This window comes from Esox lucius, chromosome 11 (genome assembly GCF_011004845.1).
Source record: "Esox lucius isolate fEsoLuc1 chromosome 11, fEsoLuc1.pri, whole genome shotgun sequence".
NCBI classification, from domain to species: Eukaryota; Metazoa; Chordata; class Actinopteri; order Esociformes; family Esocidae; genus Esox; species Esox lucius.
Window position 1 is genome coordinate 48067064 of NC_047579.1, and position 27709 is coordinate 48094772.

At 43.5% G+C, this 27709-nt stretch overlaps 2 protein-coding genes across 9 annotated transcripts in view; one reads left to right on the forward strand and one right to left on the reverse strand.

Moving 5' to 3' along the window:
- tanc2a (tetratricopeptide repeat, ankyrin repeat and coiled-coil containing 2a) overlaps positions 1 to 10916 on the forward strand; it is a 72576-nt gene extending 61660 nt beyond the window's left edge. For all 7 annotated transcript variants that reach the window (XM_020051037.2, XM_020051038.2, XM_020051041.2 and 4 more), the window contains 4 exons: positions 1010 to 1101; positions 3102 to 3248; positions 6158 to 6258; positions 6762 to 10916. In XM_020051037.2, coding sequence (XP_019906596.2) covers positions 1010 to 1101; positions 3102 to 3248; positions 6158 to 6258; positions 6762 to 8667 — 2246 coding nt within the window. In that variant the 3' untranslated portion in view covers positions 8668 to 10916. The remainder of the gene's footprint in view (positions 1 to 1009; positions 1102 to 3101; positions 3249 to 6157; positions 6259 to 6761) is intronic.
- A 2898-nt stretch (positions 10917 to 13814) lies between these two features.
- On the reverse strand, positions 13815 to 27709 carry LOC105013410 (cytochrome b561). 2 transcript variants are annotated; one of them, XM_010874922.4, is made up of 6 exons: positions 27532 to 27709; positions 17588 to 17801; positions 16341 to 16439; positions 15176 to 15279; positions 14861 to 15018; positions 13815 to 14492 (listed from the first exon to the last, which is right to left on the reverse strand). In XM_010874922.4, the coding sequence occupies exons 1-6, from the start codon at positions 27619 to 27621 to the stop codon at positions 14300 to 14302; spliced, it is 858 nt and encodes a 285-aa protein (XP_010873224.2). In that variant the 5' UTR covers positions 27622 to 27709; the 3' UTR covers positions 13815 to 14299. The 2 variants fall into 2 exon arrangements, with proteins under 2 accessions (XP_010873224.2, XP_010873225.2); XM_010874923.4 differs by lacking the exon at positions 27532 to 27709 and adding an exon at positions 20089 to 20432.

Sequence of the window (27709 nt, forward strand, 5' to 3'; positions counted from 1 at the left end):
GTCTGCTCCCCATGTCTGCTCCCCGTATCTGCTCCCTCCTCCCTCCTGCTCCCTTCTACATGTATATATGGTCTTTGTGGTTTTGTGAAAAAAGCTAACCATCCATCCCTGATAAGTGAATGTGATTCCAACGCAGCCTACAGTCAACGCACGCCCCCGGCTGGTGGGAGGTCAGATGTGCATGCCTGAACCGCTTGTGCTTGCCTGCCCTCTGTACATATCATGCAGAATAACCCAGAGCAAGTCCAGCTAATATGACTGTATGTTCATCTTGAGTGATGTTATGGGCGTGGCCCAGTGGCTTCTCTAGATTCTTCATGAGTCAGAACCTGCCTACACCAGGTTATGGGGTCCCCGTGTGTGTCTCCATTTGTCAGCTGTGATTGCAGGAGCAGATACACCCCGGACCTCTATGTCTGAGTAGTCATGCCATGTTTCTATGTGCTGTCTCCTCGACCTCTCAATCTGTTTCTCTCCACATTCAAGTTGTCGCTAGCTACCAATCTAGATTAGCACATTTCCCTCTCCAAGTCCGGATTTAGATCTCTACTGGCCTTAGATCAGTGTCTTGCTCTCTCCAAATCCTTAATTAAACCAAAACTGGCCTTAGATCAGTGTCTTGCTCTCTCCAAATCCTCAATTAAACCAAAACTGGCCTTAGATCAGTGTCTTGCTCTCTCCAAATCCTCAATTAAACCAAAACTGGCCTTAGATCAACGTCTTGCCCTCCCCAAATCCTGACTTAAATATCCACTGGCCTTAGATCTGCAACTTGCCTTCTTCAAATCCTCAATTAAACCAAAACTGGCCTTAGATCAGTGTCTTGCTCTCTCCAAATCCTGACTTAAATAACTAGTGGGCTTTGATCAGCGTCTAGGGGCAACTTTGTCTCCTCTTTGTCTCCGTCCTGCTCATTGTAGAGACACATCCCCACTCCTTGTCTTTGCCACCCTCCTCTCTCTGGCACATTGCCGTTACCCATCATGCCCCCCTGCTGTCCTCCCATCAGGTCCCGCCACTTGGGCAATGGCCACCTCCAAACCAGACATCATGATCGTCCTCCTCAGCAAGCTCATCGAGGAGGGAGACGGCTTCTACAAGGTCAGCAATGCCTTTAGCACAGGTGTGATGAAGAGCCATTGTAGAGGTACGAAGGCATACTAGTGATTAAGAGTCACTTTGATCAAGCACTGTGTTAGCTGCTGGAACCCTATTTGTTAGCGTTTGTTCCTCAGCTTCCCGCTGAGTGCAAATGCCAGTGAGATGGTAAGGTGTACAAATCATCTTTATTTAAAGGTGCCCTATGCAAGTTCATGCCACCAATCGGCAATGAGTTGAGTATCAGTTCTATATCTCCATTAGGAGACTATCACTACTAAGAGTATACTGACAGGTCTGAAGCTGCCCATGCTGGAACAATGAACACAGACATTCGTTTTAGATGGGGTCGAAGTTGATTGATGCTTTCCATAACTACGGAACACTAAATTAACAAAGTAAACAGATAAACCAATCAAATGTAATCTGGGCTATCTATTGTGTTAGATGCATTGTCATATTTCAGAGACTCATTGATGGCTTGTGAACATGAAACCCTAATCGTGCTAGCTAGCGCTAACTGGAACAATAATATCCACATTTTGACCAGTTTGCACAAGGCTAAATCTAGCTAAAAGGCAATGTAAATGCTTCTTCCGAGCAATAGTCGCTAATGTATTAGGTTTGGTCAAACAACCCAACAATGCATGCTAGTTTGTCTTTTGCAGACAATACCAGGTTGTAACACTTTTTTCCAGCAGCAAATGGATTCATTAACTTGGCTATCTATTGTTAGATAATTTGTCCCGACCAAAGACTGGAGAACCCTTCACTTAGCTTTCCTTGACTATCTAGCCAACAATCTAAATTTGGTATCTAATGTATTCTTACTTGTCAAATAGAAAAGTAGCCAACTCTGCATCACTGTTCATACGAACTTCAGCTCTCGCCATCTAATAAATGCCAAAGTCACCCTTGTTTTACTCCGTGCTTTCTCTGATGCTCACGTTGCTTCTGTATATTTTTGTTTCTGGAGCACTCGGTGTAGGCCTATGTGAACCCAAACAAAGCTTTTTACTGGCCTTCACCTCACACACCTTCAACGAACTTCAACACATGTCCCGGCCTTCTACGTTTTACTTGCAACTATGGGACTGGGGATAGTGTCAGTCCTGACACTCTGCCAGAGACTGCAGATTAACAACCCTTACATATCATTAGTTATCTGATATTTTAAATGGAAAATGCTGCATAGGGCACATTTTAAATATATATTTTTGGCATTATTTTGCATACATTACCCCATAAAAACAACAATATTTTTTTTGTTTTGAAAATTGTTAAAATGTATTGAAAATCTGGAACTTGCAATGACTTTCCAAATTGAGCTAAGATTCATCCTGTGAAAAACAAAGCCTATGGAACATGGAATTGTTTCAAAGCATGGATCTGTGAAAGATTTTTTAAAAAACATTGAAAGTTCCCAGGAGAACGGTGGGCTTCATTGTGAAATGGAAGACATTTGGAACCATCAGACATTCTACTGCAGAACTGTACTTCTGGCCTGGTTACTTAGTTTTGGCCTTGGTCTAGCTGGTAATCAAGAACCAAAATGCCACTCTAACAGATCTTCAGATGTTCTCTGCATGAGAGAACCTGCCAGAAGCTAATGATGCAGAACACCATCAATCAGATCTTTAAGGTTGAGGTCACAACATTGACCCCAAGCACATAGCCAACACAATTATGCATTGGCTTTTTGACAAGTCTGTCAGTCTCCTGAGATGCCGAGCCAAAGACTGGACATTTTTTAAACATTTCCGTTAAAAGAAATCCTGAAATGTGCAGTTATTGGGAGCATTAGGGACATCGATGTGAAGCAGAGCCCCTGAGTTCTGATGTAATGTATAGACTGTTGCTGAACAGCCACTGCTGTCTGATTTTGGCTCCTCATCACACTCAGCCATTTTTATCCCATAAATGGATGGTGGGGCTACCACAAAAGGTGGTCCTGGAATGTCTGTCTCCTTGCTAAGGTGTTTTTGTGTGTTCCTGTTCTTTAGAAAGGAAAAGTGAAGGAGGCGGCCCAGAGGTACCAATATGCCTTAAAGAAGTTCCCGCGAGAGGGCTTCAGCGAGGACCTCAAGACTTTCAGGGAGCTCAAGGTGTCCCTGCTCCTCAACCTGTCCCGCTGCAGAAGGAAAATGAACGTGAGACACCTCACCCCCTAACTGTCCCCCGGCCTCCTCCTCTGTCCCCTCACCTCACCCTCTAACTGTCCCCCAGCCTCCTCCTCTGTCCCCTCACCCTCTAACTGTCCCCCAGCCTCCTCCTCTGTCCCCTCACCTCACCCCCTAACTGTCCCCCAGACTCCTCCTCTGTCCCCTCACGTCAAACCTAACTGTCCCCCAGACTCCTCCTCTGTACCCTCACGTCACTCTCTAACTGTCCCCCAGCCTCCTCCTCTGTCCCCTCACCTCACCCCCTAACTGTCCCCCAGACTCCTCCTCTGTCCCCTCACGTCAAACCTAACTGTCCCCCAGACTCCTCCTCTGTACCCTCACGTCACTCTCTAACTGTCCCCCAGCCTCCTCCTCTGTCCCCTCACCTCACCCCCTAACTGTCCCCCCAAACTCCTCCTCTGTGCCCTCACCTCACCCCCTAACTGTCCCCCAGACTCCTCCTCTGTCCCCTCACCTCACCCCTTAACTGTCCCACAGCCTTCTCCTCTGTCACGTCACGTCACCATCTAACTATTCCCTAGCCTCCTCCTCTGTCCTCTCGCCTCCTAACTATCCCCCAGCCTCCTCTGTCCTCTCGCCTCCTAACTATCCCCCAGCCTCCTCCTCTGTCCTCTCGCCTCCTAACTATCCCTGAGCCTCCTCCTCTGTCCTCTCACCTACCTGTGAGTGAAACTGCCTTAGCTTTGACTCAAAGCCACCTTATCAACAAGTTGAGCAAAACAATGGTTCACATTTAACTATTATCTCTTACTGGGATAGTTTGTTGACACACAGATTGAAATTACCATACCAAGTACCTGTGATAGATGTTAAAACCACGGGTCGACTGCAGGGTGTACATAGAGGTTTCTAAACACTGACGGCACCAATAACCGTGCAACAATGTGCAGTAGATGAACTGCATCTTCATAGCTGAAGACATCCCTCCTCAACCCCTGACTCATCTAACCCAGGCCCATGTCCCTGCATCATCATAGACATGACTCATCTAACCCAGGCCAATGTCCCTGCATCATCATAGACATGACTCATCTAACCCAGGCCCATGTCCCTGCATCATCATAGACATGACTCATCTAACCCAGGTCCATGTCCCTGCATCATCATAGACATGACTCATCTAACCCAGGCCCATGTCCCTGCATCATCATAGACATGACTCATCTAACCCAGGTCCATGTCCCTGCATCATCATAGACATGACTCATCTAACCCAGGCCCATGTCCCTGCATCATCATAGACATGACTCATCTAACCCAGGCCCATGTCCCTGCATCATCATAGACATGACTCATCTAACCCAGGTCCATGTCCCTGCATCATTATAGACATGACTCATCTAACCCAGGCCCATGTCCCTGCATCATTATAGACATGACTCATCTAACCCAGGCCCATGTCCCTGCATCATTATAGACATGACTCATCTAACCCAGGCCCATGTCCCTGCATCATTATAGACATGACTCATCTAACCCAGGCCCATGTCCCTGCATCATCATAGACATGACTCATCTAACCCAGGTCCATGTCCCTGCATCATCATAGACATGACTCATCTAACCCAGGCCCATGTCCCTGCATCATTATAGACATGACTCATCTAACCCAGGCCCATGTCCCTGCATCATTATAGACATGACTCATCTAACCCAGGCCCATGTCCCTGCATCATTATAGACATGACTCATCTAACCCAGGCCCATGTCCCTGCATCATCATAGACATGACTCATCTAACCCAGGCCCATGTCCCTGCATCATTATAGACATGACTCATCTAACCCAGGCCAATGTCTCTGCATCATCATAGACATGACTCATCTAACCCAGGCCCATGTCCCTGCATCATCATAGACATGACACCTCAACCCCTGACTCATCTAACCCAGATCCATGTCCCTGCTTTTTCCATTCCCTCTTATACTTTGCTTTGTCTTGGTTTGTGTGGGTCCACCTGGTAACTGGAAAGATGGTGCAAGGTGAGCTTGGTCTGGGTGCTTGAAGAGTCAGGGCCTTAGTGTCCAGGCGAGGTTATAATGACAGCACAGTGGAGCAGCGGTTTATATGTGTGAGTGTGTGTTTGTGTTGGTCTTTTGTATGTCTCTGAAAATCCATATTCTGTGTGTACAATGTTTTTTTTAATTGTGTTATGTACTTGTTTTTGTTCTGGTCTTGTACTGATTTTATTTGTCCCATAAGTCTTCCTGTTTGTGTCTTGGGTGTTTTCTATCTGAACCCAAGTTTCCATTGGTCTCATCTTTGACTCCGTTATTGACTTCTATATGACTGCTGTATAACTCTTGTTCTATATATGACTGATACAAGACTTGAATGACTCTCATCTGATTCGTATGACTACATGGTTCTGTGTACAAATCATAATATTTAATCCATTCATTCCTCAATTCATGTACGACTCATCTCGGACTCGTGTACGACTCATCTCAGACTCGTGTACGACTCATCTCGGACTTGTGTACGACTCATCTCGGACTTGTGTACGACTCATCTCGGACTTGTGTACGACTCATCTCGGACTTGTGTACGACTCATCTCGGACTTGTGTACGACTCATCTCGGACTTGTGTACGACTCATCTCGGACTTGTGTACGACTCATCTCGGACTTGTGTACGACTCATCTCGGACTTGTGTACGACTCATCTCGGACTTGTGTACGACTCATCTCGGACTTGTGTACGACTCATCTCGGACTCGTGTACGTGTATGACTCGTGTCGGACTCGTGTATGACTCGTGTCGGACTCGTGTATGACTCGTGTCGGACTCGTGTCGGACTCGTGTATGACTCGTGTATGGTTCCATGTGTGGCTCTGTGAATGACTGTTGGTCCTGTTGCTGTTGTTGCTTGCAGGACTTTGGGATGGCTGAGGAGTTTGCTACCAAGGCGCTAGAGTTGAAATCCAAATCGTACGAGGCCTTTTACGCCAGAGCCCGCGCCAAGCGCAGCAGCAGGTAATTGTAGCAGTGGGGAGAACAGAGAGGCGAAGGCCTAGCGCAGAGTGAGCTCAGCCTTAGGATCTGATTGGGCCCTCTCATGTCACATGAACACCAGGGTTCGAATGAGCTATAGGCAGCTGACTACAGGGGGACGTAATAGAGCAAGGTGGTCCTGCCAGGCTATGGTTCGGATGAGAGTCCCCGGCCATGCTTCTTAACCCAACGTCATGCTGATTGGTTGTTTGCCATCACGTCTCCCCCCTGGTCTTATGGCATGTTCATCCTCCTGCTCATGACTCATTCCTGTTGATGTTCTAGCCTTGTCCTTTGTGTGAGGGAAGACCCAGGCTGTCCTAACAGTAGTGCTCTGGCCGTTTCCATCAGTAATGCTTGATTTGTGCTGCTCACACACTCCAGCTCTTTGCGTCTCTCTCACGGCTTCCTCTCTTTCTCCATCCCCCTCTTTTCTCTCCTGATTTTCTCCTGTTCAACACCCCCCCCCCCCCCCCAATTCACAGGCAGTTCCACGCAGCTCTGGAGGACCTGAATGAGGCCACCCGCCTCTGCCCCAACAACAGGGAGATCCAACGCCTGCTGCAGAGAGTGGAGGAGGAGTGTCATCAGTTCGAGGAGCAACAGGAGCTGGACCCTCCGCCGTCCCCACCCAGACAGCAGGCCCCACCTCCCCCCCAGTCGCTGGAGCCCCGCCTGGAGGACATGGAGCCGGTGCAGGATCTGTTTGAGGAGGACCAGGAGTACCTGGAGGGCCTCCCCATGGACATGTCCTCTGAGCCTCGCTCCAGCCCCTCTGGAATGCCCCTCCTCCAGAGCCTGCCTCCCTCCCCAGGCCACCGCAACTCTCCCTACCTCTCCGGGGGTCCCCTAATGGGCCCCAGCCCCCCCAACATGTCCCCCGCATCACGGCAAGGCTACCAGTCCCCCTCCCCGTCCCTTTCTCCGACACACCAGAGCACCGCCTACCGACCAAGCCCCCCGCACACCTCCCCGGCCCACCAGGCCTCCCCGGCCCTGTACCACTTCAGCCCGCCTCCTTCGCCTCTCCGCCGGGGCCCCCAGTACCGCGCCAGCCCCCCCGCAGAGAGCGCAGGAGGTCTGTACCGGCCGCAGTCCGCGTCCGCCCGCTACCAGTCCGACCAGGCGACCGTCCAGCCCAAGTCTCCTCTGTCCAAGATGAGCAGCCAGCGCTCCTTCCAGCTGCCCCCCCAGCAGGGCCAGTGGCTCCAGCCAGCCAAGGCCCAGATCGTCCGCACCAACCAGCCCAGCTCCGCCGTGCACTCCAGCGCCGTGCTGGGTGGCAGCACCCCGAGCCAGATGGCTCACTCCGTGAGCGGCCGCCTCCCCGTCGACTTGGCCGAGCTGGGGGACGGGGGGAACATGTACCCCAGTGCCCTGGACGGGAGGCCCCTGCTCCAGGTGCAGGCTAGCCTGAGTGCAGGGGCCCTATACCAACACGGTGTCAGCGGCGGGACCCAGAATGCCCCCCCGGAGGACGAGCTACCCCTGCGGCCCTCCTCGGCTTACCGGCCGGGCGGTCCACGCTACAGCCAGACGCCCCAGATCAGCCGGAGCCAGTCGGCAGCGTACTACCCAGTCTCCCCGCAGATGGAGGTGGAGTTAGAGATGGAGCGCCAGGCGGCGCTGGGCTCCCCTGGGAACCCCCACGGCCTGCGGAGACCCATCAGCTCCACCGGCGCCGACCCGAAGCCACACGCAGCCACTCCCCGGCCCCTCATGCACTCCCAGAGCATTGGCCTCCGCTTCTCCCCCTCCAACACCAGCCTGACTGGTGGCTCCGCCTCAGCCCAGCAGATGGAGATCCCCCTGCGGCTGTCTTACGAGGCCGGCGGCGTCTACTGTGACGACCTGTCACCTGCGTCCCCCCCGCAGGGCGGCGACTTGAGGGTGGTGGGGGGGACGTACCCCGACAAGGCCCTCCGCTCCAGGAACACACCTTTTATGGGCATCGTGGACAAAACGGCCCGGACCCACCAGTACCTGCCGCCACAGCCACAGACAGCAGGGCGCTCCTGGGCGGTCTCCTCCCTGGACACGGTGGTCACCAGCCCCGTCACGTCTCCTGGCAACATCGGCACTCAGCACGGCTACAGCCAGACCGCCGGCATGGGCCACATCGCCTACTACAACCGCACCAACAACGCCCACAACGGACACCTCCTGGACGACGACTACCACCAGGTGGCGGCGAACGGCTCGCGGGACAGCAGGGCAGATGGCCTGGGCCGCGTCAGCAAGACGCCCACCTACCCAGATGTCAAGGTAGCCAGGACGCTGCCCGTGGCGCAGGCTTACCAGGACGGCGAGTACAGGCAGCTCTCCAGGGACAGGCAGGGCCCCACGTCACCCATAAAACCAAAGAGACCCTTTGTGGAGTCGAACGTGTAGAAAGGAGGAGAGAGTGGGAGGACCATGGGGTTTTGGGATGACCTGGAGTCCAGCCGGAGTCCAGCCGAGGAACATGCACTGTATCTGGGATGACACCTACTGCTGACACACAGCTCATCCCATGCTCTGTGCTACAGCCATTTACCACGGTGCGCTCAGCACCTCCGGTAGCCCAGAATGTTCTGGTCGCAGTGTGGTTTCCATTGTGAGTGTGGAGGGGGCAGGGACAGGCCACAATTCTATGAGGTTACATTTGTTGGGAATCCCAGCATGAGGGGGGGGACGTGCGCGCATCCTGTCCTGGACACCTCTATATGTCAGACAGGGAGAACCGACATGTTCTTTCCGGAATGTCTGTCCTGGACACCTCTATATGTCAAACAGGGAGAACCGACATGTTCTTCCGGAATGTCTGTCCTGGGATGATCAGAGCCGGGGACCTGGTCAACATGTCCAAACTCTCCATGGCGCCTCCTTTAGAACGATTCAATAGAAGGCCAACCTTAATATAACCATGTCCTCTGCTGTAAATGTGTGGAAAGAGTCTTCAACATACCTGTACATAAGAAAAGTAAAAAAAAACAACATATTTATCATTTAAGTTATGTTTGTAAATTGCAGTATGTTATTTACCTTGGATTTTATATTTTGTTTGTAACATTTTGCTCAACAAGTGACATGCAACAGGCTCTGTGAAGATACTGCATTTTTATTATTTTCCATAACTTGAATGTTTCCACAGTTGGATTATCTCTACCATTCAAACAACACTGTACCACATGGTTCTGGTCATTTAGGGGTCAAAGGTGTGGACAGTAAACATGTTTTGAAATGACCCAAGTGGCCACTGAAGGACTATTTTTATCCGTCCAACAAAATGCTTTCCATTAAAGCACTGGAATTTAGGTGGTCAAATGTGTCTCTGTTATACATGACAGAAATGGTCCAAAAGGCTTAGACTGAGGTCAGATGTAAACAGAGTTGTACCGTATGTTGTTGTATAGTCAGACTATGCATCGAGAAACCTACAGAATCATCCAATAGGGTTATTTTGCTGATACTTTTGTTGTGCATTTTCACGAAACGTCTGGATATAGCAAAGTAAAGGAGAATTGGGAAATGGGAAAGTGGTGTCACAACTAGGCTACAGCACATCCTCGGAACAGATTATGTTATGATGGACCATTTGATTTAAATGCAAGTCGATGTAACACAGTGAGTGCTGTTCAGCCACCAGTTTGGTGGGCCCCAATACCTCCTACCCCTGCTGGTACTTAGTATGAACAACAATCAACTGAAACAGATACTACTTACAAGAACACACTGATATCTGTTATTACGTTTACATTACTGTACTCTTCATTCTTGTCTTTTTATCTCATGTCATAATAAGGGTCATAATATTGGGCTAACGCCAAGGTAAACGGTTTATTTATTTATTAACGGTGCATAACATTATTTTTGTGTTGGGGTGGGTTTGTTAAAATAAGGAGCCTTAGATCTGATTGATTCCTAACACTCCAAACAGGAAGTTGAAAGAAAGCCTCAAGGCATATTTCCTGAGGCATTGTCATGCTAGTTGGTGGAAAAAAACTGCAAGAAAATGTATGAGACGTCTGATTGGCTGCTCTTTTTGTCGATATCAGAGGTTAACCTAGCCCTGAGTTTTGTCTTAAGTAGGAGGGAATAAATTAAACATGTTGTCAGAAGTAGGGGTTGTTCTGCCCATTTGGAGGGGTTGTTCTGCCCATTTGGACTTCCAGGAGGATAAGGAAGACTTAAATCATCAAATACCATTTATTTTCAATAAACTTTTTTTTTATAGTTCCTGTAAATAACTGTACTGCATAGAATGCATGTTTGTTCGCTGCTTACTCCAATGCTGATATAAACATGCAATACGTATTTGTAACACATGTTTGTATAGCGGTTTATCAATATTGATTCTTTAAGATCTATATTTGGACAGGGAAGCAGAGGAGGAGGCAGGATTAACTGGTGGGAAAAAAATGTCTCTCTGAAGTAGAACGCAAATATTTTCCCCATTTTGTTTACTGTGGTTTTTTTCCAGGCTTGCTGATCAGACTTCTTTGTAAATTGTCTGTATATGTGAGTTGTGAAGTTTTGAAATGAAAAGGTAATAAGAAACATGCGTTTTTAATCCATTTAAGCGATTGTAAACTGTACAATCAACTGTATGTATGAGGAAAATAATGTACCTATTTAAAAATGGTTACCACTTCAAAGAAGAGAGAATGTGAAGTGTGCTTCTTGTTCACACCATCCATTAGTGATGGCCATTCGAGGCTTCATTACTGTTCTTCTAGCAGCAGGATATTATGCTAGTAGTGCTAACTCTGATTTTCTTTTTTAAAACAAAAGCCATCATTGAAATATATAAGGTAATATAGTTAACAATATAGTCTGTACATTTTATGTTTAATGTCTGTTCCAATGTTGTCTGTTCTTTTTCACAGACTAGATTAACTATATTGCCTTATACATTTCAATTATGGCTTTTATTGTGATAAAGAAAATCTTGGGTGCTGCCAGCATAATATCCTGCTGCTAAAATAACACTAATGAAGCCTCGAATGGCCATCAATACCGTCCATGTTCCAGTGCCTGTTCTCAGACAAAGAACACTTAAACACACACACACTGACACAGACGCATAAATAATGCATGGTTAAATGAAAACACCACACCTAACTACAAGACTAGACAATATCCAGGGCTTGATTCATTCATGCATCTTTAATAGTGAAGGCAATCTAGGTTAAAATAATTTGGTCACTGTGTACAATACATAACTCAAGCTTTCACAAGTAAAAGTATACTGAACCCTGATGTTACATTATGCTTTAAAAAAAGCTAAGAACAATACTTTATTCCCTCAAAACTACTGACTTACATGAACTCAAATGAAATCTTGCAATCGTATACAGCAAACATGAGTCTTACGTGACATTTAAGCATCCTGTTCAATTATTATGATACAGTGGTTTGGTAACTTAACAATACTGTATTAATAATAACAGTATTAACAATACTGTTTGACACAGCATTAACTTACACCTATAACATTTAAGAAACAGAACATCCACATAAGCAATAAGGTCTGTCTTTTTCTAAATTCTACATTAAACTAACCCAGAGATTTAGAAGCTATTGAATTGGGTCTGTTGTAAGGAATATTGTGACTATTCACCATAAGAAATGCTACGGAATGGATTCAGATCTACATGAGTGCCACGCAGTCAATCAGACGTCACGCCAAAACAATCCTGGCCTCATTCAGGGTGACTTCATTTTGCACTGTTCTGATACCTTATAATGCTGGGATACAGTTTGTGGACATTCGTTAAACGTTCGGCACAATCGATTGTATGACTTAACTCCCAGCTGACTTCCTGTTGGTGGACCTCTGGCTCATCAAACAATATAAAACCTGATGGTAAATATTGGTTCAGGTCGGAGTCAATCATCTCCCTCACTGTCTGTCTGGTTATGGTCCAGTCTGCTGGGGCCATTTGGTTGTCTTCCACACAAAGGATCTTCCCGCGTCCAGATAAAGGAAGTGCACAGGTAAGATCATTGCCCTCCCTGGATACCACGACCTAGAAAGCCTCCACTCTGGCAGATGGATCAGGGTACTCCACCCAAATCAAACACCTCTTGTACAGCTTCACCAAGGCCTCTAGAGGATGAAGAGGTAATTGGGTCGAAACAGGTTTTTTTTGGTCGCTTTGGTACTATTATCAATAGTAGGGTGCAGTGCCTCAAAACTCTTAGTACAAAACTCCAAACTTAGAATTGTAAACCATTAAATCTTGCATTAAAGTTTTGCTTTTATTTGATCAGTGGTTAAAACCGTTTTCGTTTTCGGTGAAATACGAATATAATTGTTGAGTAATCAAAACATAAGTGCAATTAACTTTTATTGCAACATGTTTGTGTAATCAATTGTAACAAATATTGTACTATCAGAAAGAAAAGATGTGTAGCACACACCACTAATTTCTATCAATTCGGTATTTTGTATTTGGCCATGATACCTTGTCCACGGCATGGCAAATCCAAACGTGACATTGGGCACCACTGATGTCATGACACGGCTTATCCATGGGCAGGAGAGATGCATGGTCATGGGGACGGCAGACCAAGACCTTCCCCCTCCATAATGAAACAGAGATTACCGGTGTGGGTCCAGGAATCAGGGATTGGCCCAACAGCATTCCTGAATCAATGAGGTGTGCAGCCACAGCATTGTAAGACCCAAGAAGGGGCTTACATCCTACCACCCCAACTTTCCCCCAGGTTGTCCAGGCACATGGACAGTTGCTCATTGGCCAATTATATTGTGCCGACACTGTCGAGTTTTGGCTCATTAGAAGTTCGCTTTATCAACAGCGACGTACTTGTGATGGTTCAGAGCAGTTTGTAGTTTTGACCCCGTTCAGGGGCTCTCTGATCTATTCCTCTGCCTTTCTGTCCATCCTGCTCCATTTTGAATGACATTGTCAGTGTTGACATGGTTTATATGGTTGCGGTTACTTCTGAGGATGGCAGTCATGTCCTGTTTATCACAGTATTGAATTGTACACAGGCAGTGGTCTTCTTTGGCTCACACTACCCAGAGGTCACACAAATCTATGGCCTGATTCTGTACTTTTCAATCTGAACATAGTAGGCAAAACAGTTAATTTACAGGTGCTGGTCATAAAATTAGAATATCATAAAAAAGTAGATTTATTTCTGTGTGGAATGAATGTATATATTATACAAGTTTCACTTTTTGAATGGAATTACTGAAATAAATCAACTTTTTGATGATATTCTAATTGTATGACCAGCACCTGTAAATGTAGTTTGCCACTACAATGAACAGATTCCTGAATAACTCAACCTGCTAAAATTAGCCGCTGAGGAAACATGGTATTCTGCTTTGAGGCTGAGATGCATTTCATTTGACCAGGAATAACTTCCAGTATTATCAGTTAACACGCAGTACTCCTTTCCTAGATGAAGGCACAATGAACTAGCTTGGGACCGAAACATTGCACTTAAATGATATAGAATGTGTGGCAGCCAGTACATTGGTCATGTTGGTTTTTTCACACCCAGATCCATGTATTTAGAGGTAGGACATTGAGGTTTCTTTATTATGCATTTATAGGACATCCTATGGCAGCTGCACATATATTGACCAACAGCAGTTGACAGTTTTAGACACAGCAATATAGAAGATTCTACATTTTCCAGTGAATGAACAATGGAATATGGAACATCCAAAAAAATGAATCCATCCCAGAGATTGTCAGAAAAGGATCATCATATTGGTGTCCGAGTGCACAGAGAGCACCACAGACACAATTTGGACAACCCAATTGGTTGACTACACTGAAACGGTCGAAAGTGCTCAATGGCAATGTTTGCGCTAAAACAGCGTATGTTCGAGTTTAGCCCCCTGTCTTTTCTAAGAGTTTGTGCAAATCTATGGCTCTGGTCACACCTATGTCTGGCCACAAGGGGGTGTAGCTGTTGAGACCGCAGAAACAAAGACACTAATAAAGCAGATTTGTTTATATACACAGATTTCCTGGACCAGTGTTTCCTGGTTTAGGTGAAATTACGGTGAGGAGGGGCTCCCTCCCTCTGTCAGGGTCTTGAAGTGCACAGATAATGCCTCTTCCTCTGGGTGTGGGGGTCTTCTGAAGTCCTCCCGTGTCACTATGTAGCCTATCAGAATCCCAAAAGCTATTAGCAGCATTCCTAGCACATTCCCAAGGATCCCCTCTGGCACAAACTGGGAATATGTGGCCCTAGGTAGACAAAATGAATAATTAGGTGTTTCTGATACACAATGTGTTATTGTAGTCCATGCTAATGTGGAATTATGGTAAATACAGTAATATAGTATGTATTTAACAATCTGTGGTATTCATGACCTTTACTATGATAACAATTATCCTGGAACAACATGAGAATCAGGGGCCAAGACTCAAATGCAAACAACATTTAGATCCATGTCTGTTCATGAAGTCATAAGGTAATTAACTGTGTAGCTTGGCAATGACTTGGCCCTTTATGCATTTTAGAATACCATTCGAAATGGATGCCATTTCTACTGTATACAGTAGTAGGTACTGGGACAGATAGTGGAACTGTGCTACCACATAGTAATACTCACTGGATGGCGAAGAACAATTTCTCTGAAATGCCCAGGAGGCAGGTGGCCAGGGACATGGCGAGCATGGCCAGGCCAAAGAACACATGAAGGGGCAGATACCAACTCCGCATGGAGGTTAAAGTCCCAGGGAACAGGAAGAAGCCCAGCCCCATCAGCCACTGAGGACAAACAACTCAGTGTATATCATTAATCCTACTGAAGCATAATAGAACACCCACCATCGGTCTACGTTCTCAATGCAAAGATCTAGTGGGAAAGATGGGAGTGGAGATGATTAGGTGTGTGTGTGTGTTGGGGGGGGGGCGTCTGTCTTACCTGTATACAGAAGAGAAGGAAGGTGAGCATACCACACCAGCTGTGGAGCGAGTACATGTTGGGGATCTTCTCATGGTTATGATAGTCAAACACAGCCACTATGCCTGAAAACATACAATGACATGTCAACGGTACAAGCTAGCTAATCCTGAAGTTTTTTTTTTTATTTCATCCCCCCATGTATGGACTTGTGGGTACCTATATGATCTGCTAGCAAACCAAATGTTTATTTGGGTCAACAAGGATTGCCAGAAGCCAGATTGTGGCAGGGCTGATGACCAGTTAGAATACACCTGCCTGTTTCCATGACAACTGCAGACCTCAGAATACGACATAAGCTACTGTGATTCACAGATTTCCGTTCTGTGGTACACCTATGGTAAGTTCTAATGCGGAGTCTTAAGCAGACAACTTTGTACCACTACTTTTTCAGTTCCTACATACAGTATTGACCACCCATGCCATCACACTTAGGTTTTGTAATCATCATCATCATCATCTTAGCAAACTTCACAAAATAATAATGATTTCTGTGGGCGTGGATGACTGATCTGACCCAAGAAAACCAATGTACGGCTCTTAGATATGTCCACTTGACAACTTGTTTGTCCCACCTCATAATGTAAGATGTTTTAATCTACGCATCTACCAGTCTCACCTCATATATCATGTAGTAATCTACGTATCTACCAGTCTCAGCTCATATATCATGTAGTAATCTACGTATCTACCAGTCTCAGCTCATATATCATGTAGTAATCTACGTATCTACCAGTCTCAGCTCATATATCATGTAGTAATCTACGTATCTACCAGTCTCACCTCATATATCATGTAGTAATCTACATATCTACGAGTCTCACCTCATATATCATGTAGTAATCTACATATCTACGAGTCTCACCTCATATATCATGTAGTAATCTACGTATCTACGAGTCTCACCTCATATATCATGTAGTAATCTACGTAACTGTCTCACCTCATAACATGTATTAATCTAAATATATATCTGTCCCACATAATAACATAAATAAAATATATAAATACAATAGCTACTCATTTAGCTGTTTGCAATGTTTGGATTTGAGGGAAAGGGGCCATAATAGTATTGCCCTTAGACAAACACCTCTAAACACAGTGTACGGGCACACCCCGGCCTTACCCACAATGCTGATAATCAGGGCCAGGAAGTGGAGCACAGCATGGAGGATCTTGACGTTGCGTTTACTTTCATTCCTAAACACTCTGTACACCAGGATTGCTGTTAGAGATTATACACAAAATATTCCTGTTAATATTTCACAAAAGTCGTCTTTCTGGTGGAATAATTTCCACACAGACAATAACAGGCAGTCTGCTCTGGCAAAGCATAATGTGTGAACTTTACATAAAGCAGTACAACACGTAGTAAAGTGAATACAAATTACAGTTGTAATAACAGGTAATTACAGCTGGCTAGTATACCCACATTCATTTCAAAACATGTTTAAAAGTAACCTTTCCTGTCTGCTTTAACCATTTACAAGTTAGAAGTAACTGTATATAATTTAAATGTATAAAACATTGGATTTCTAACCTTGTAAAGTTACAGGCAATTATTGTCCATATTAAATTAAATCCACAAAGGACAGCTGGTTTCCCTGGAGGGTGTTTTTACCCCAGCTCCATTTGAACCGACAGCTCAGGCAGTAATGGCTAAGTGACCTTTAAGGTTTAATGTCCTAATTACATTGCCGTGGCAAGGTTTCAAATCAAAAGACTAAAGCTGACTTCATTATCTTAATAACGAGCATCTGTTTTGTTGTCTGTTTTATTGGATTTAATGTCATTAGCTGTACAACGCTTCATTTTCTCTCTTTACAATAACGATTTAAGAACAGCTAGTGTGACATCCCAGTCCCAGATAAGGCACCTGCTATCCAGTAAGTGTTTATCTGAGTACTGTTTAGTATGTAGGAACAAATCGTCGTGTTATTTGCTCCCTCGTTGCTTTTTCCAAATAAACACATCACACAGAGCCAGAGAGAGTGAAATAGGAAGGAACAATGGCCTGGAATACAAACTAAAATCAAATCTCTAATCCTACCCTAACAACATTAAGGATGTCATCCTGTTGCCCTGTGTGCCTGTTGGACCTGTGTAGTGTTTTACATCCCTCTAATTCAATTCAATAGGTCAGAAGACCCCAGAGGCTAACAGAACAGCATACAGCAATACTGCCATTTTGGGTCAAAGTAGAAAAGTTCCAGCCTCAGCTTCCACAGTGGATTTCCACCAGTAATTTCTTTCAATCATTGGGAGAATAAGTCATTCACTGAGGCAATTTATAAAGGCATTTAATGGCATCCTTGTAGCACTGATTTTAATGTTGGTCTAGTTTTAAGTGGCTTAACTGTTATTCTGCCCTACCGTCTCCATAGAGAAAGACCATTCCCAGCACCATGCAGAGAGGATGTACGTTGAACTCCTGTTGGGTGCCGTCCCAAGCGTAGCCTCCGTGGTAGCTACCCATCCACACACCCGTGATCACCACACAGGCCAGGCCCAACACCTGGGTCCCTCCCACATAGAACGGGAGAGACCCCAGGCCTTGCACAGTCTGCTGAGGGCTTTCATCCATCGTCTTAAAGAGCAGTGGTTCAGAGAGAAACAAGGAGAGGGAGATGGTTTAGTACAGTTCTCTTCCTGATGTGCCATATTAACTTTTGACTTTTTCTGACCATAAGAATTAACCAGGAAAACCTCCAGGCCCAAGTTAGGACCCATTCATCAAATTATGAAATTACCTTTGACTGAATGAATAAACCAAACCTGGGATCGGAGTCTTGCCCCAGTTTCAGACGAATCACCACCAAAAGGGAGTTTGAGCATTTACCATACAAAATGTATTGGTCTATCTCCAAAGTCTGTGGAACTGAGATAACCAGTGCTGGGCTCATGTGATGATGTACGACTAAAATAAAGTATCACGTTGATGTGAAAAACACTGTTACATGACCGTCCTGAATGTCCATGCTCAGTTAATCTATTTGAAGTGTGATAGTTTATTGGATTGAAAAACATTTTGTTGTAACTTACTAGTATAAAAATACTAGTATTCATTCCATGTTTCAATGTTATTGCGTATTAAGTGAAATACTTGTCACATGAGTATGACTATGTGTTTATTCAAAGTGTGTGTGTGTATAATTCCATTTTGAACGCCTATACTTAGTCACTGGGCTAGAGGGCAGAATTTCACACATTTGTCCATTTTGGGGTGGCAGTCTAATGTCCAAGAGCCATGTCTGTGGGTTATGCAGCTGCGAAGAAAATTAAGAGACCACTGCAACTTTTCCTTTCCTTTCCAAAAAAGTCAAAAAGGAAGGTTTTGAATGAGGAACAGAAGCGTTCAATTTGCAGTGGTCTCTTAAAAGGAAGAAAGGAAAGGAAAGAAAAAGGTGCAGTGGTCTCAAAATTTTTTCCAGAGCTGGATTTTGGTATGATAATTACTTAGCTCTGACACATGGTGGAGAAAAAGCATAAGACAACAAAAATGTCCATGTCATAGTGAAGTCTGCACATTCATAATACAGGGACAAACAATCTGCAAAAGCACCTGGGAATTAGCTTGGCGGAAGTCAGAGACCAAGAAAGTAACGCACCAACAAAATTAGTCCTATACGAAAAATGGTTTCAATACAGTTGATACTGTATTAACAGTTTGTGAATAAAGTGTAGCTTTTGTATGACATTAAATGCTACAATTTCAAATATCAACTTCACAGTTTAATATCAATTTCTTAGATTCATACAGATTCAGGTCAATTTAACTAGTAGTTCTAGAAGCTTCCATCTGTCTATCTTAAGACACAGCCCTCCATAACGAAATGCATTGTTGCACAGTGGTATACATGCATATTTTTAATGCTAGCAAAGACAGTAAACCACTGAAAGCAAAATAACTGTCCGAAACACTAGATCGTCAATGGTCCATCTTCCTCTTATTTCTCGGTCTGGCAACCCTGTGTTGAAGATTCGTTTTAAATCTGAATTTTCAAACAGAATCTGCATGCTTCTGAGAATTTGAGTATGAAGCTTTGTAAACTTCATCCATATTCAATGAACGAAATAAACAATAACACGTTGTTGTTATGTTAGCACTTAAATCCCACTCCATTTGTATGTTTCGAAATGACAATAATATGTATTATGTTAACTTTCAAACAACTTGGGACTCGAACCTAAAATCCACATCATGCAGCTCGGCCTTTCAACTGCAGAACGCCAACATTTACAATAGTTGTATATTGAGTTGAACATTGAGTTGTATAGTATTTCTGCTTTTGTTTTGAGCGGTAAGACGGAGGTCGCATATTTTGGAGTCGTTTTGAATTCGGTATTAACAAAAAAAATTTTTTGAAGTACAACCAACCAAAATGTATTGTCCGGAAATACGGTCAACTACCACAGGGCCCTCTGAGCTCGTCTCATTGTGAAAACCTATTGGAGGAAAGGTTGGGACCGAAAGGTTGGGACCTCTGCCAAGGAATATGAAAATGTATTTCCAGAAGAAAAACTCTTTCGTTTTTTTTGTACAATTGTATTTAGACCTTTCATGGAAGTTGATAATGCGTCTTACGACAGTTGCTCAGCGAAATTCCTTTTGTAAATAAGTATCATGTACACTTGCTTGAGGAGTGGGATTTCAGTGCCAACATAACAGAACGTGTTATTGTTTATTTAATTTTTTTAATATGGATGAAGTTTACAAAGCTTCATATTTAAATTATCAGAAGCATGCAGATTCTGTTGGAAGATTCAGATTCAAAACTAAGATTACTTGTCACTTCTGCCCAGATACTCTAGTCTATGCCGGAGATGACAGGTGAAGCTTGCGCGCAAACATCCGTATGACATGTTCAACCTACCTTTTATCAGTCCTCAAACAACCTAACCTGGCGAAGGGTGTGGAGATCCGTCTTCTGCTCCTAATGTATTTTATGGACTTGTTCCTGTAGCTTACACTTACAGTTTCCACAGTAACCTCATTTTCAGAACTGAAAATCGTTATTCGAGCCTACTGACCTACAACAAATATTTTACACTCCGAATTCTTTATTTTGCTCGTAAAACGATTTCGCGCTCCACAAAAACGTCGCCAGTGGGTGGCCGACGACTGGTCGTGTATGAAACAGTGGCGCAGCTCAAAGTGGAGTTGATAAAGAAAAACGGGCCACTCCTACCCTTCAAACAGAGAAGGGAGGAGCACTAATAGCGGTTAGAGAGGATGATGTTGCTGGCACTGCCGAAAATGTCGTACGGTCTGTTATCTCGGCTGGCTGAGATATGCACGCTCCGGCTTACAAGGCTGTGCGATCGTACTTGCAAATGTAGACCATGCATAGACTCATACGCAAACCATTAAAATAAAATGAAAAATGAATATGCTACAGAAGCGAAGCGTAGCCTATTTGATCAGGATGGACATGAGGATCGTCTGCGTTAAAATAGCCCAGACAGATGTTTATTTTATTGACCAATAAAGAATAAGGATCGGAGCCGGTTCAAACCCATTAAAAAGGCATAGGCTAATGAACAATCCACTAATTGGTGGCTTTAATTAATAGAGATTATTGGATGAAGATGGACGCGCATCTTGTCTGCGCCTTAAATAGTGCAACCAGATATAAAACAGGTGTTGTGCCGAAAACTGTCTCCATGCCAGAATCTGATCCCCTTTAGCGTGAACGCGCACACTATTCTTTATTGTTGCGATTTGCTTGCTTGTGTGGAGATGCTCGCTCTTCACAAAGTTGTCAACTTAACCTACGTTTCTCTGAACTTAAACCAGTTGTGTCCTTAATCACAACAGTAAAATTATTACGTTTTCCGCATCTTATTGTAGAAGAAAATCGCCGTTTGTTCGCGCGGAGGGCGCATGTAATGCGCAGTTTTCTGTCAGGCTATTTGTGCCAGTGTATTAGTCTATAAACACATACGTTTCCAAAATAATATACAGGTGATGGTCATAAAATTTGAATATCATCAAAAAGTTGATTATTTCAGTAATTCCATTCAAAAAGTGAAACTTGTATAATGTATACATTCATTCCACACTGATATATTTCAAGTGTTTATTTCTTTTAATTTTGATGTTTATAACTGACAACTAATGAAAACCCCAAATTCAGTATCTCCGAAAATTTGAATATTGTGAAAAGGTTCAATTTCAAAGACACCTGGTGCCACACTCGAATCAGCTAATTAACCCAAAACACCTGCAAAGGCCTTTAAAGGGTCTCTCAGTCTAGTTCTGTAGGCAACACAATCATGGGGAAGACTGCTGACTTGACAGCTGTCCAAAAGACAACCTTTGACACCTTGCACAAGGAGGGCAAGACACAAAAGGTAATTGCTAAAGAGGCTGGCTGCTCACAGAGCTCTGTGTCCAAGTACATTAATAGAGAGGCGAAGGGAAGGAAAAGATGTGGTAGAAAAGTGTACAATCAATAAGGAGAACCGCACCCTGGAGAGGATTGTGAAACAAAACCCTTTCAAAAATGTGGGGGAGATTACTGCAGCTGGAGTCTTCAAGAGCTTCAAGAACCACCACGCACAGACGTATGCAAGACATGGGTTTCAGCTGTCGCATTCCTTGTGTCAAGCCACTCTTGAACAAGACACAGCATTAGAAGCGTCTTGCCTGGGCTAAAGACAAAAAGGACTGGACTGCTGCTGAGTTATGTTCTCTGATGAAAGTACATTTTGCATTTCCTTTGGAAATCAAGGTTCCAGAGTCTGGAGGAAGAGAGGAGAGGCACAGAATCCATGTTGCTTGAAGTCCAGTGTAAAGTTTCCACACTCAGTGATGGTTTGGGATGCCCTGGCATCTACTGGTGTTGGTCCACTGTGTTTTCTGAGGTCCAAGGTCAACGCAGCCGTCTACCAGGATGTTTTAGAGCACTTCATGCTTCCTGCTGCTGACCAACTTTATGGAGATGCAGTTTTCATTTTCCAACAGGACTTGGCACCTGCACACAGTGCCAAAGCTACCAATACCTGGTTTAGGGACCATGGTATCCCTGTTCTTAAATGGCCAGCAAACTCGCCTGACCTTAACCCTATAGAAAATCTATGGGGTATTGTGAAGAGGAAGATGCGATATGCCAGACCCAACAATGCAAAAGAGCTGAAGGCCACTATCAGAGCAACCTGGGCTCTCATAACACCTGAGCAGTGCCACAGACTGATCGACTCCATGCCACACCACATTGCTGCAGTAATTCAGGCAAAAGGAGCCCCAACTAAGTATTGCGTGCTGTACATGCTCATACTTTTCATGTTCATACTTTTCAGTTGGCCAACATTTCAAAATAAATAAATAAATGTATCGGTCTTAAGAGATACTGAATTTGGAATTTTCATTAGTTGTCGGTTATAATCATCAAAATTAAAAGAAAAACACTTGAAATATCAGTCTGTGTGGAATGAATGTATATATTATACAAGTTTCACTTTTTGAATGCTGAGGAAACCGCTGAGGAAACATGGTATTCTGCTTTGAGGCTGAGATGTATTTAATTTGACCAGGAATAACTTCCAGTATTATCAGTTAACACGCAGTACTCCTTTCCTAGATGAAGGCACAATGAACTAGCTTGGGACCGAAACATTGCACTTAAATGATAGGTTTCTTTATTATGCATTTATAGGACATCCTATGGCAGCTGCACATATATTGACCAACAGCAGTTGACAGAGTTTTAGACACAGCAATATAGAAGATTCTACATTTTCCAGTGAATGAACAATGGAATATGGAACATCCAAAAAAATGAATCCATCCCAGAGATTGTCAGAAAAGGATCATCATATTGGTGTCCGAGTGCACAGAGAGCACCACAGACACAATTTGGACAACCCATTTGGTTGGCTACACAGTAATATTCAAATTTTCAGAGATACTGAATTTGGGATTTTCATTAGTTGTCAGTTATAATCACCATACTTAAAAGAAATAAACATTTGAAATATCAGTCTGTGTGTAATGATTGAATATAATATACAAGTTTCACTTTTTGAATGGAATTAGTGAAATCAACTTTCTGATGATATTCTAATTTTATGACCAGCACCTGTACACTCTCTCCCAAAAGTGAGTACACCCCTCACATTTTTGCAAATATTTGCTTATATCTTTTCATGTGACAACACTGAAGAAATGACACTTTGCTACAATGTAAAGTAGTGAATGTATAGCTTGCTGTCCGCTCAAAATAACTCACACAGCCATTAATGTCTATACCCTGGCAACAAAAGTGAGTACACCCTAAGTGAGTACAGACCCAAGTGTGTAATTTAAGTGTTCCCTTCATTTTTTTGAGCAGTGTATTTGGAAGCAGGTTAGTTTAGAATCTAGCCATAGCTGTTCCGACAAAAATAAAATGAACCAATTATAGCCAACCCTCCTGAGATCCAACAAAACATATTTTGGAATTTAAATTGTTTTATATCACTGTAGTGTTTGGTGCGTAAATCTATTTGTTATTGTGTGGTAGACAGCAGTACATTGTATTTTGGCAAACCTGTTTTCTTGCCTGCTAAAAAAAAAATCCACCCCCCTCTGGCATAGTTACCAAAATAATTTGGGTAACTCATGCTGACCTGTATAAGGACAGCCAGAAGAGGACTGGTCACCCCTCTGAGCCTGGTTCTTCTCTAGGTTTCTTCCTAAATTTCAGCCTTCTTAGGGAGTTTTTCCTAGCCACAGAAATTCAACACTACTGTTGTTTTCTCCTTGGGGTTTAAGGCCGGGTGTTTCTGTAAAAGCACTTTGTGACAACTACTGCTGTAAAAAGGGCTTTATAAATACATTTGATTGATTGCTTGAGAGTAGTGTGTGCCACAAAAAGTATTTTACTCTAGTGACAAAAGAGAGCATATTGTAAGTGGGGTTACATTTCGGCAAGTTCATTTTCTTGCCTGCAGAAAATTATCAGGCAGTCCGCTGCAGTCCTGTTGCTGGTTTACCACATCAACCAGGTTTATTTGGCCATTGTCTGGCACTGCACATGCATCCGGAAATTTTGTTTGAATACATTTGCAGTGGAAATCTCACCTAACATCCTGAGAAATCATACAGAAATGATGTTGATACTCAATAAAGAAATGTCAGCAAATCACATTTGTTGGGGATATTGTTCCTTCAGGCAGCGGTTTACTCTGGTGAATATTTGGTGTTAGCCTAACTGAATACACCAACTATTCCAAAATGAAAAGCATAAACTATATTCAAAAACTCTGTAAATATCATGTATAGAAATCTGAAATCACTGTGCAGTTAAATTAAATCTCACACCTCTGCAAAAGCCCACACCAACAGAAGCTCCATTTGTGAATTTACTGCCACTTCCACAGATTTTCCATAAGAGGGAGACAAAGACTTTCGGACTTTGTGACCCAAGGTAATAATGTCAAGTCAAACACTGCAAAGCACATGCTTCTATAGGGTATTGTGGGGGACACACAGGTGCTTGTAATATGTCAATCATAGAGATTATCTAATTGGACAATAAAGGAGTAGTGTGTCAAAATTGGATAGGGAAACAAAATAAAGAATAGATATATACAAACAAGAATACACCAAAGGCCACAATGGCACTAAGTTGTATCAATAACCAAGAGTAAACCATCTGTCGAAACGTTGGTCTTATTAAAAAATTATATGCATTTGGAGTTTAGAGTGTGTGGCTTTTTCATTCATTTTGTTTCCATTCCGTAGCCTTTAGCCAGCACCTCGTCAACTGAGGTGTGCGTTTCTTCTTCTTTTGTCCTAATAATGTCAAGTCACCCAAGGCCATTCACTTGACTGCTGGTGTGATTTTTGGCTTATGGACATTTCTCTCTCATTAGGCCAACAGTAATATTAACTTGAAAAAGAAAAACAATTATGAAACCGACCTATCTGAAAATAACTTGTATATGTTGATGTAATAGGATACTGAGGGTACATCCCTAGTTTTTATCTTTGATCAAACAATTAGTTTACACTATGATTAGCTTTTGTTATTATGTGTTTAAAATATTCATAGGTTAACATGGTTTTAAATTGGAGCCACAGGGATACAGAGGTTTCAATTAAAAAAACATGCTTCTCGGCCAATCAAGCTGCAATTCCAACTAACGCTTTAAAGTCCTACTAACTTGAAATGTAATGCTTGTAAGTGATAGATTTTAATTAGTGTAATTTGTATAACTAGCATTAAGTACCCCGAAACTTGTCTCTCTTGAAACAAGCTGGAGACCAAACCAACTTTAATTCACATGTTTAGGCTATCTCAACTTAACATTTACAGTTATAGTTAATCTAGTCTGTGAAAAAGAACACAAGAATAACATTGGAACAGACATTAAACATAAAATGTACATTTCAAATTATGGCTTTTATTTTGAAAAAGAAAATCTGACTGTGCTGCTAGCATAATATCCTACTGCTAGAAGAACGGTAATGAAGCCTTGAATGGCCATCACTAGATTTCTTAATACAAGATCAACATACACTCACCTAAAGGATTATTAGGAACACCTGTTCAATTTCTCATTAATGCAATTATCTAATCAACCAATCACATGGCAGTTGCTTCAATGCATTTAGGGGTGTGGTCCTGGTCAAGTCAATCTCCTGAACTCCAAACTGAATGTCAGAATGGGAAAGAAAGTTGATTCAAGCAATTTTGAGCGTGGCATGGTTGTTGGTGCCAGACGGGCCGGTCTGAGTATTTCACAATCTGCTCAGTTGCTGGGATTTTCATGCACAACCATTTCTAGGGTTTACAAAGAATGGTGTGAAAAGGGAAAAACATCCAGTATCCAGTCCTGTGGGCGAAAATGCCTTGTTGATGCTATAGGTCAGAGGAGAATGGGCCAACTGATTCAAGCTGATAGAAGAGCAACTTTGACTGAAATAACTACTTGTTACAACCGAGGTATGCAGCAAAGCATTTGTGAAGCCACAACACGCACAGCCTTGAGGCAGATGGGCTACAACAGCAGAAGACCCCACCGGGTACCACTCATCTCCACTACAAATAGGAAAAAGAGGCTACAATTTGCATGAGCTCACCAAAATTGGACAGTTGAAGACTGGAAGAATGTTGCCTGGTCTGATGAGTCTCGATTTCTGTTGAGACATTCAGATGGTAGTCAGAATTTGGCGTAAACAGAATGAGAACATGGATCCATCATGCCTTGTTACCACTGTGCAGGCTGGTGGTGGTGGTGTAATGGTGTGGGGGATGTTTTCTTGGCACACTTTAGGCCCCTTAGTGCCAATTGGGCATTGTTTAAATGCCACGGCCTACCTGAGCATTGTTTCTGATCATGTCCATCCCTTTATGACCACCATGTACCCATCCTCTGATGGCTACTTCCAGCAGGAAAATGCACCATGTCACAAAGCTCGAATCATTTCAAATTGGTTTCTTGAACATGACAATGAGTTCACTGTACTGAAATGGCCCCCACAGTCACCAGATCTCAACCCAATAGAGAGAGCATCTTTGGGATGTGGTGGAACGGGAGCTTCGTGCCCTGGATGTGCATCCCACAAATCTCCATCAACTGCAAGATGCTATCCTATCAATATGGGCCAACATTTCTAAAGAATGCGTTCAGCACCTTATTGAATCAATGCCACATAGAATTAAGGCAGTTCTGAAGGCGAAAGGGGGTCAAACACAGTATTAGTATGGTGTTCCTAATAATCCTTCAGGTGAGTGTACTCAGATACCCTCATTACTCCCTAACATTTTTAGCCAGCAGTGGCTAAAGTGTCTAAACTTAGCAGTGGCTAAAGTGTTTAAAAAGAAAAGGGTTTCCTGCAGCCAATAGACTAATTTCACAGTGAGGAACCATCAAACATTGTTAAAATGTTCCTGTAGATTATCTTTTAAACAAGATATTCATGGTCACAATGAAGAAATGTTCAGTCAGTAACAATCTGGCTTTCTATTCAAATTAACACACTACTCTTACTACTTTGAAAAGTGATTTCTTGTTGCCTATGTTGGTGTTCTGATCCAGAATGCTGACCCAGACACACTTCCGAGTCAGCATGTGTTCAAATCTTTCCCACTGCCCAGACCTTCCAAAAAGGTTTTAGCTGCCATAGAAACAGAACAATAAAGTGAGAAAGTGATTTAAGATGCAGTAGGCATAAAGATTTGCTTCACTGATTGAGTCATCCAGTTTTGTTGTTCTTTTGGTTAGATCAGTCAGTAAAATGTTTGTACGGTAAAGCAATTTCAGTAGCAACAATTAGTATATGTACTTTCCAAGCACAGAATATACCAAGCAAACACATCCATACTTACTTTGTACTCAGTATCGAAGACTTGGCTTGACAATCTCTGAATGACATTAAACGTTCTGGTGTTTTGTAACAGATGCATCTTTCCTGTCATTGCATCGGCATTATACTGTAGAAATGTTGGAATTAATCTTCTTCTTCAGGTGCAGGTAACCTGATTTGATTACAAGCATATTTTGGCA

What these genes read in the sequence shown, in the direction of transcription:
- LOC105013410 (XM_010874922.4), bottom strand. Translation starts at nt 27,621, where the DNA reads ATGACAGGAAAGATGCATCTGTTACAAAACACCAGAACGTTTAATGTC. An exon ending in GGTCTTTCTCTATGGAGACG is followed by an intron (nt 16,440 to 17,587) that starts GTAGGGCAGAAT and finishes AATCTCTAACAG; the next exon opens with CAATCCTGGTGTACAGAGTG. An exon ending in CCTGATTATCAGCATTGTGG is followed by an intron (nt 15,280 to 16,340) that starts GTAAGGCCGGGG and finishes GTATGTTTTCAG; the next exon opens with GCATAGTGGCTGTGTTTGAC.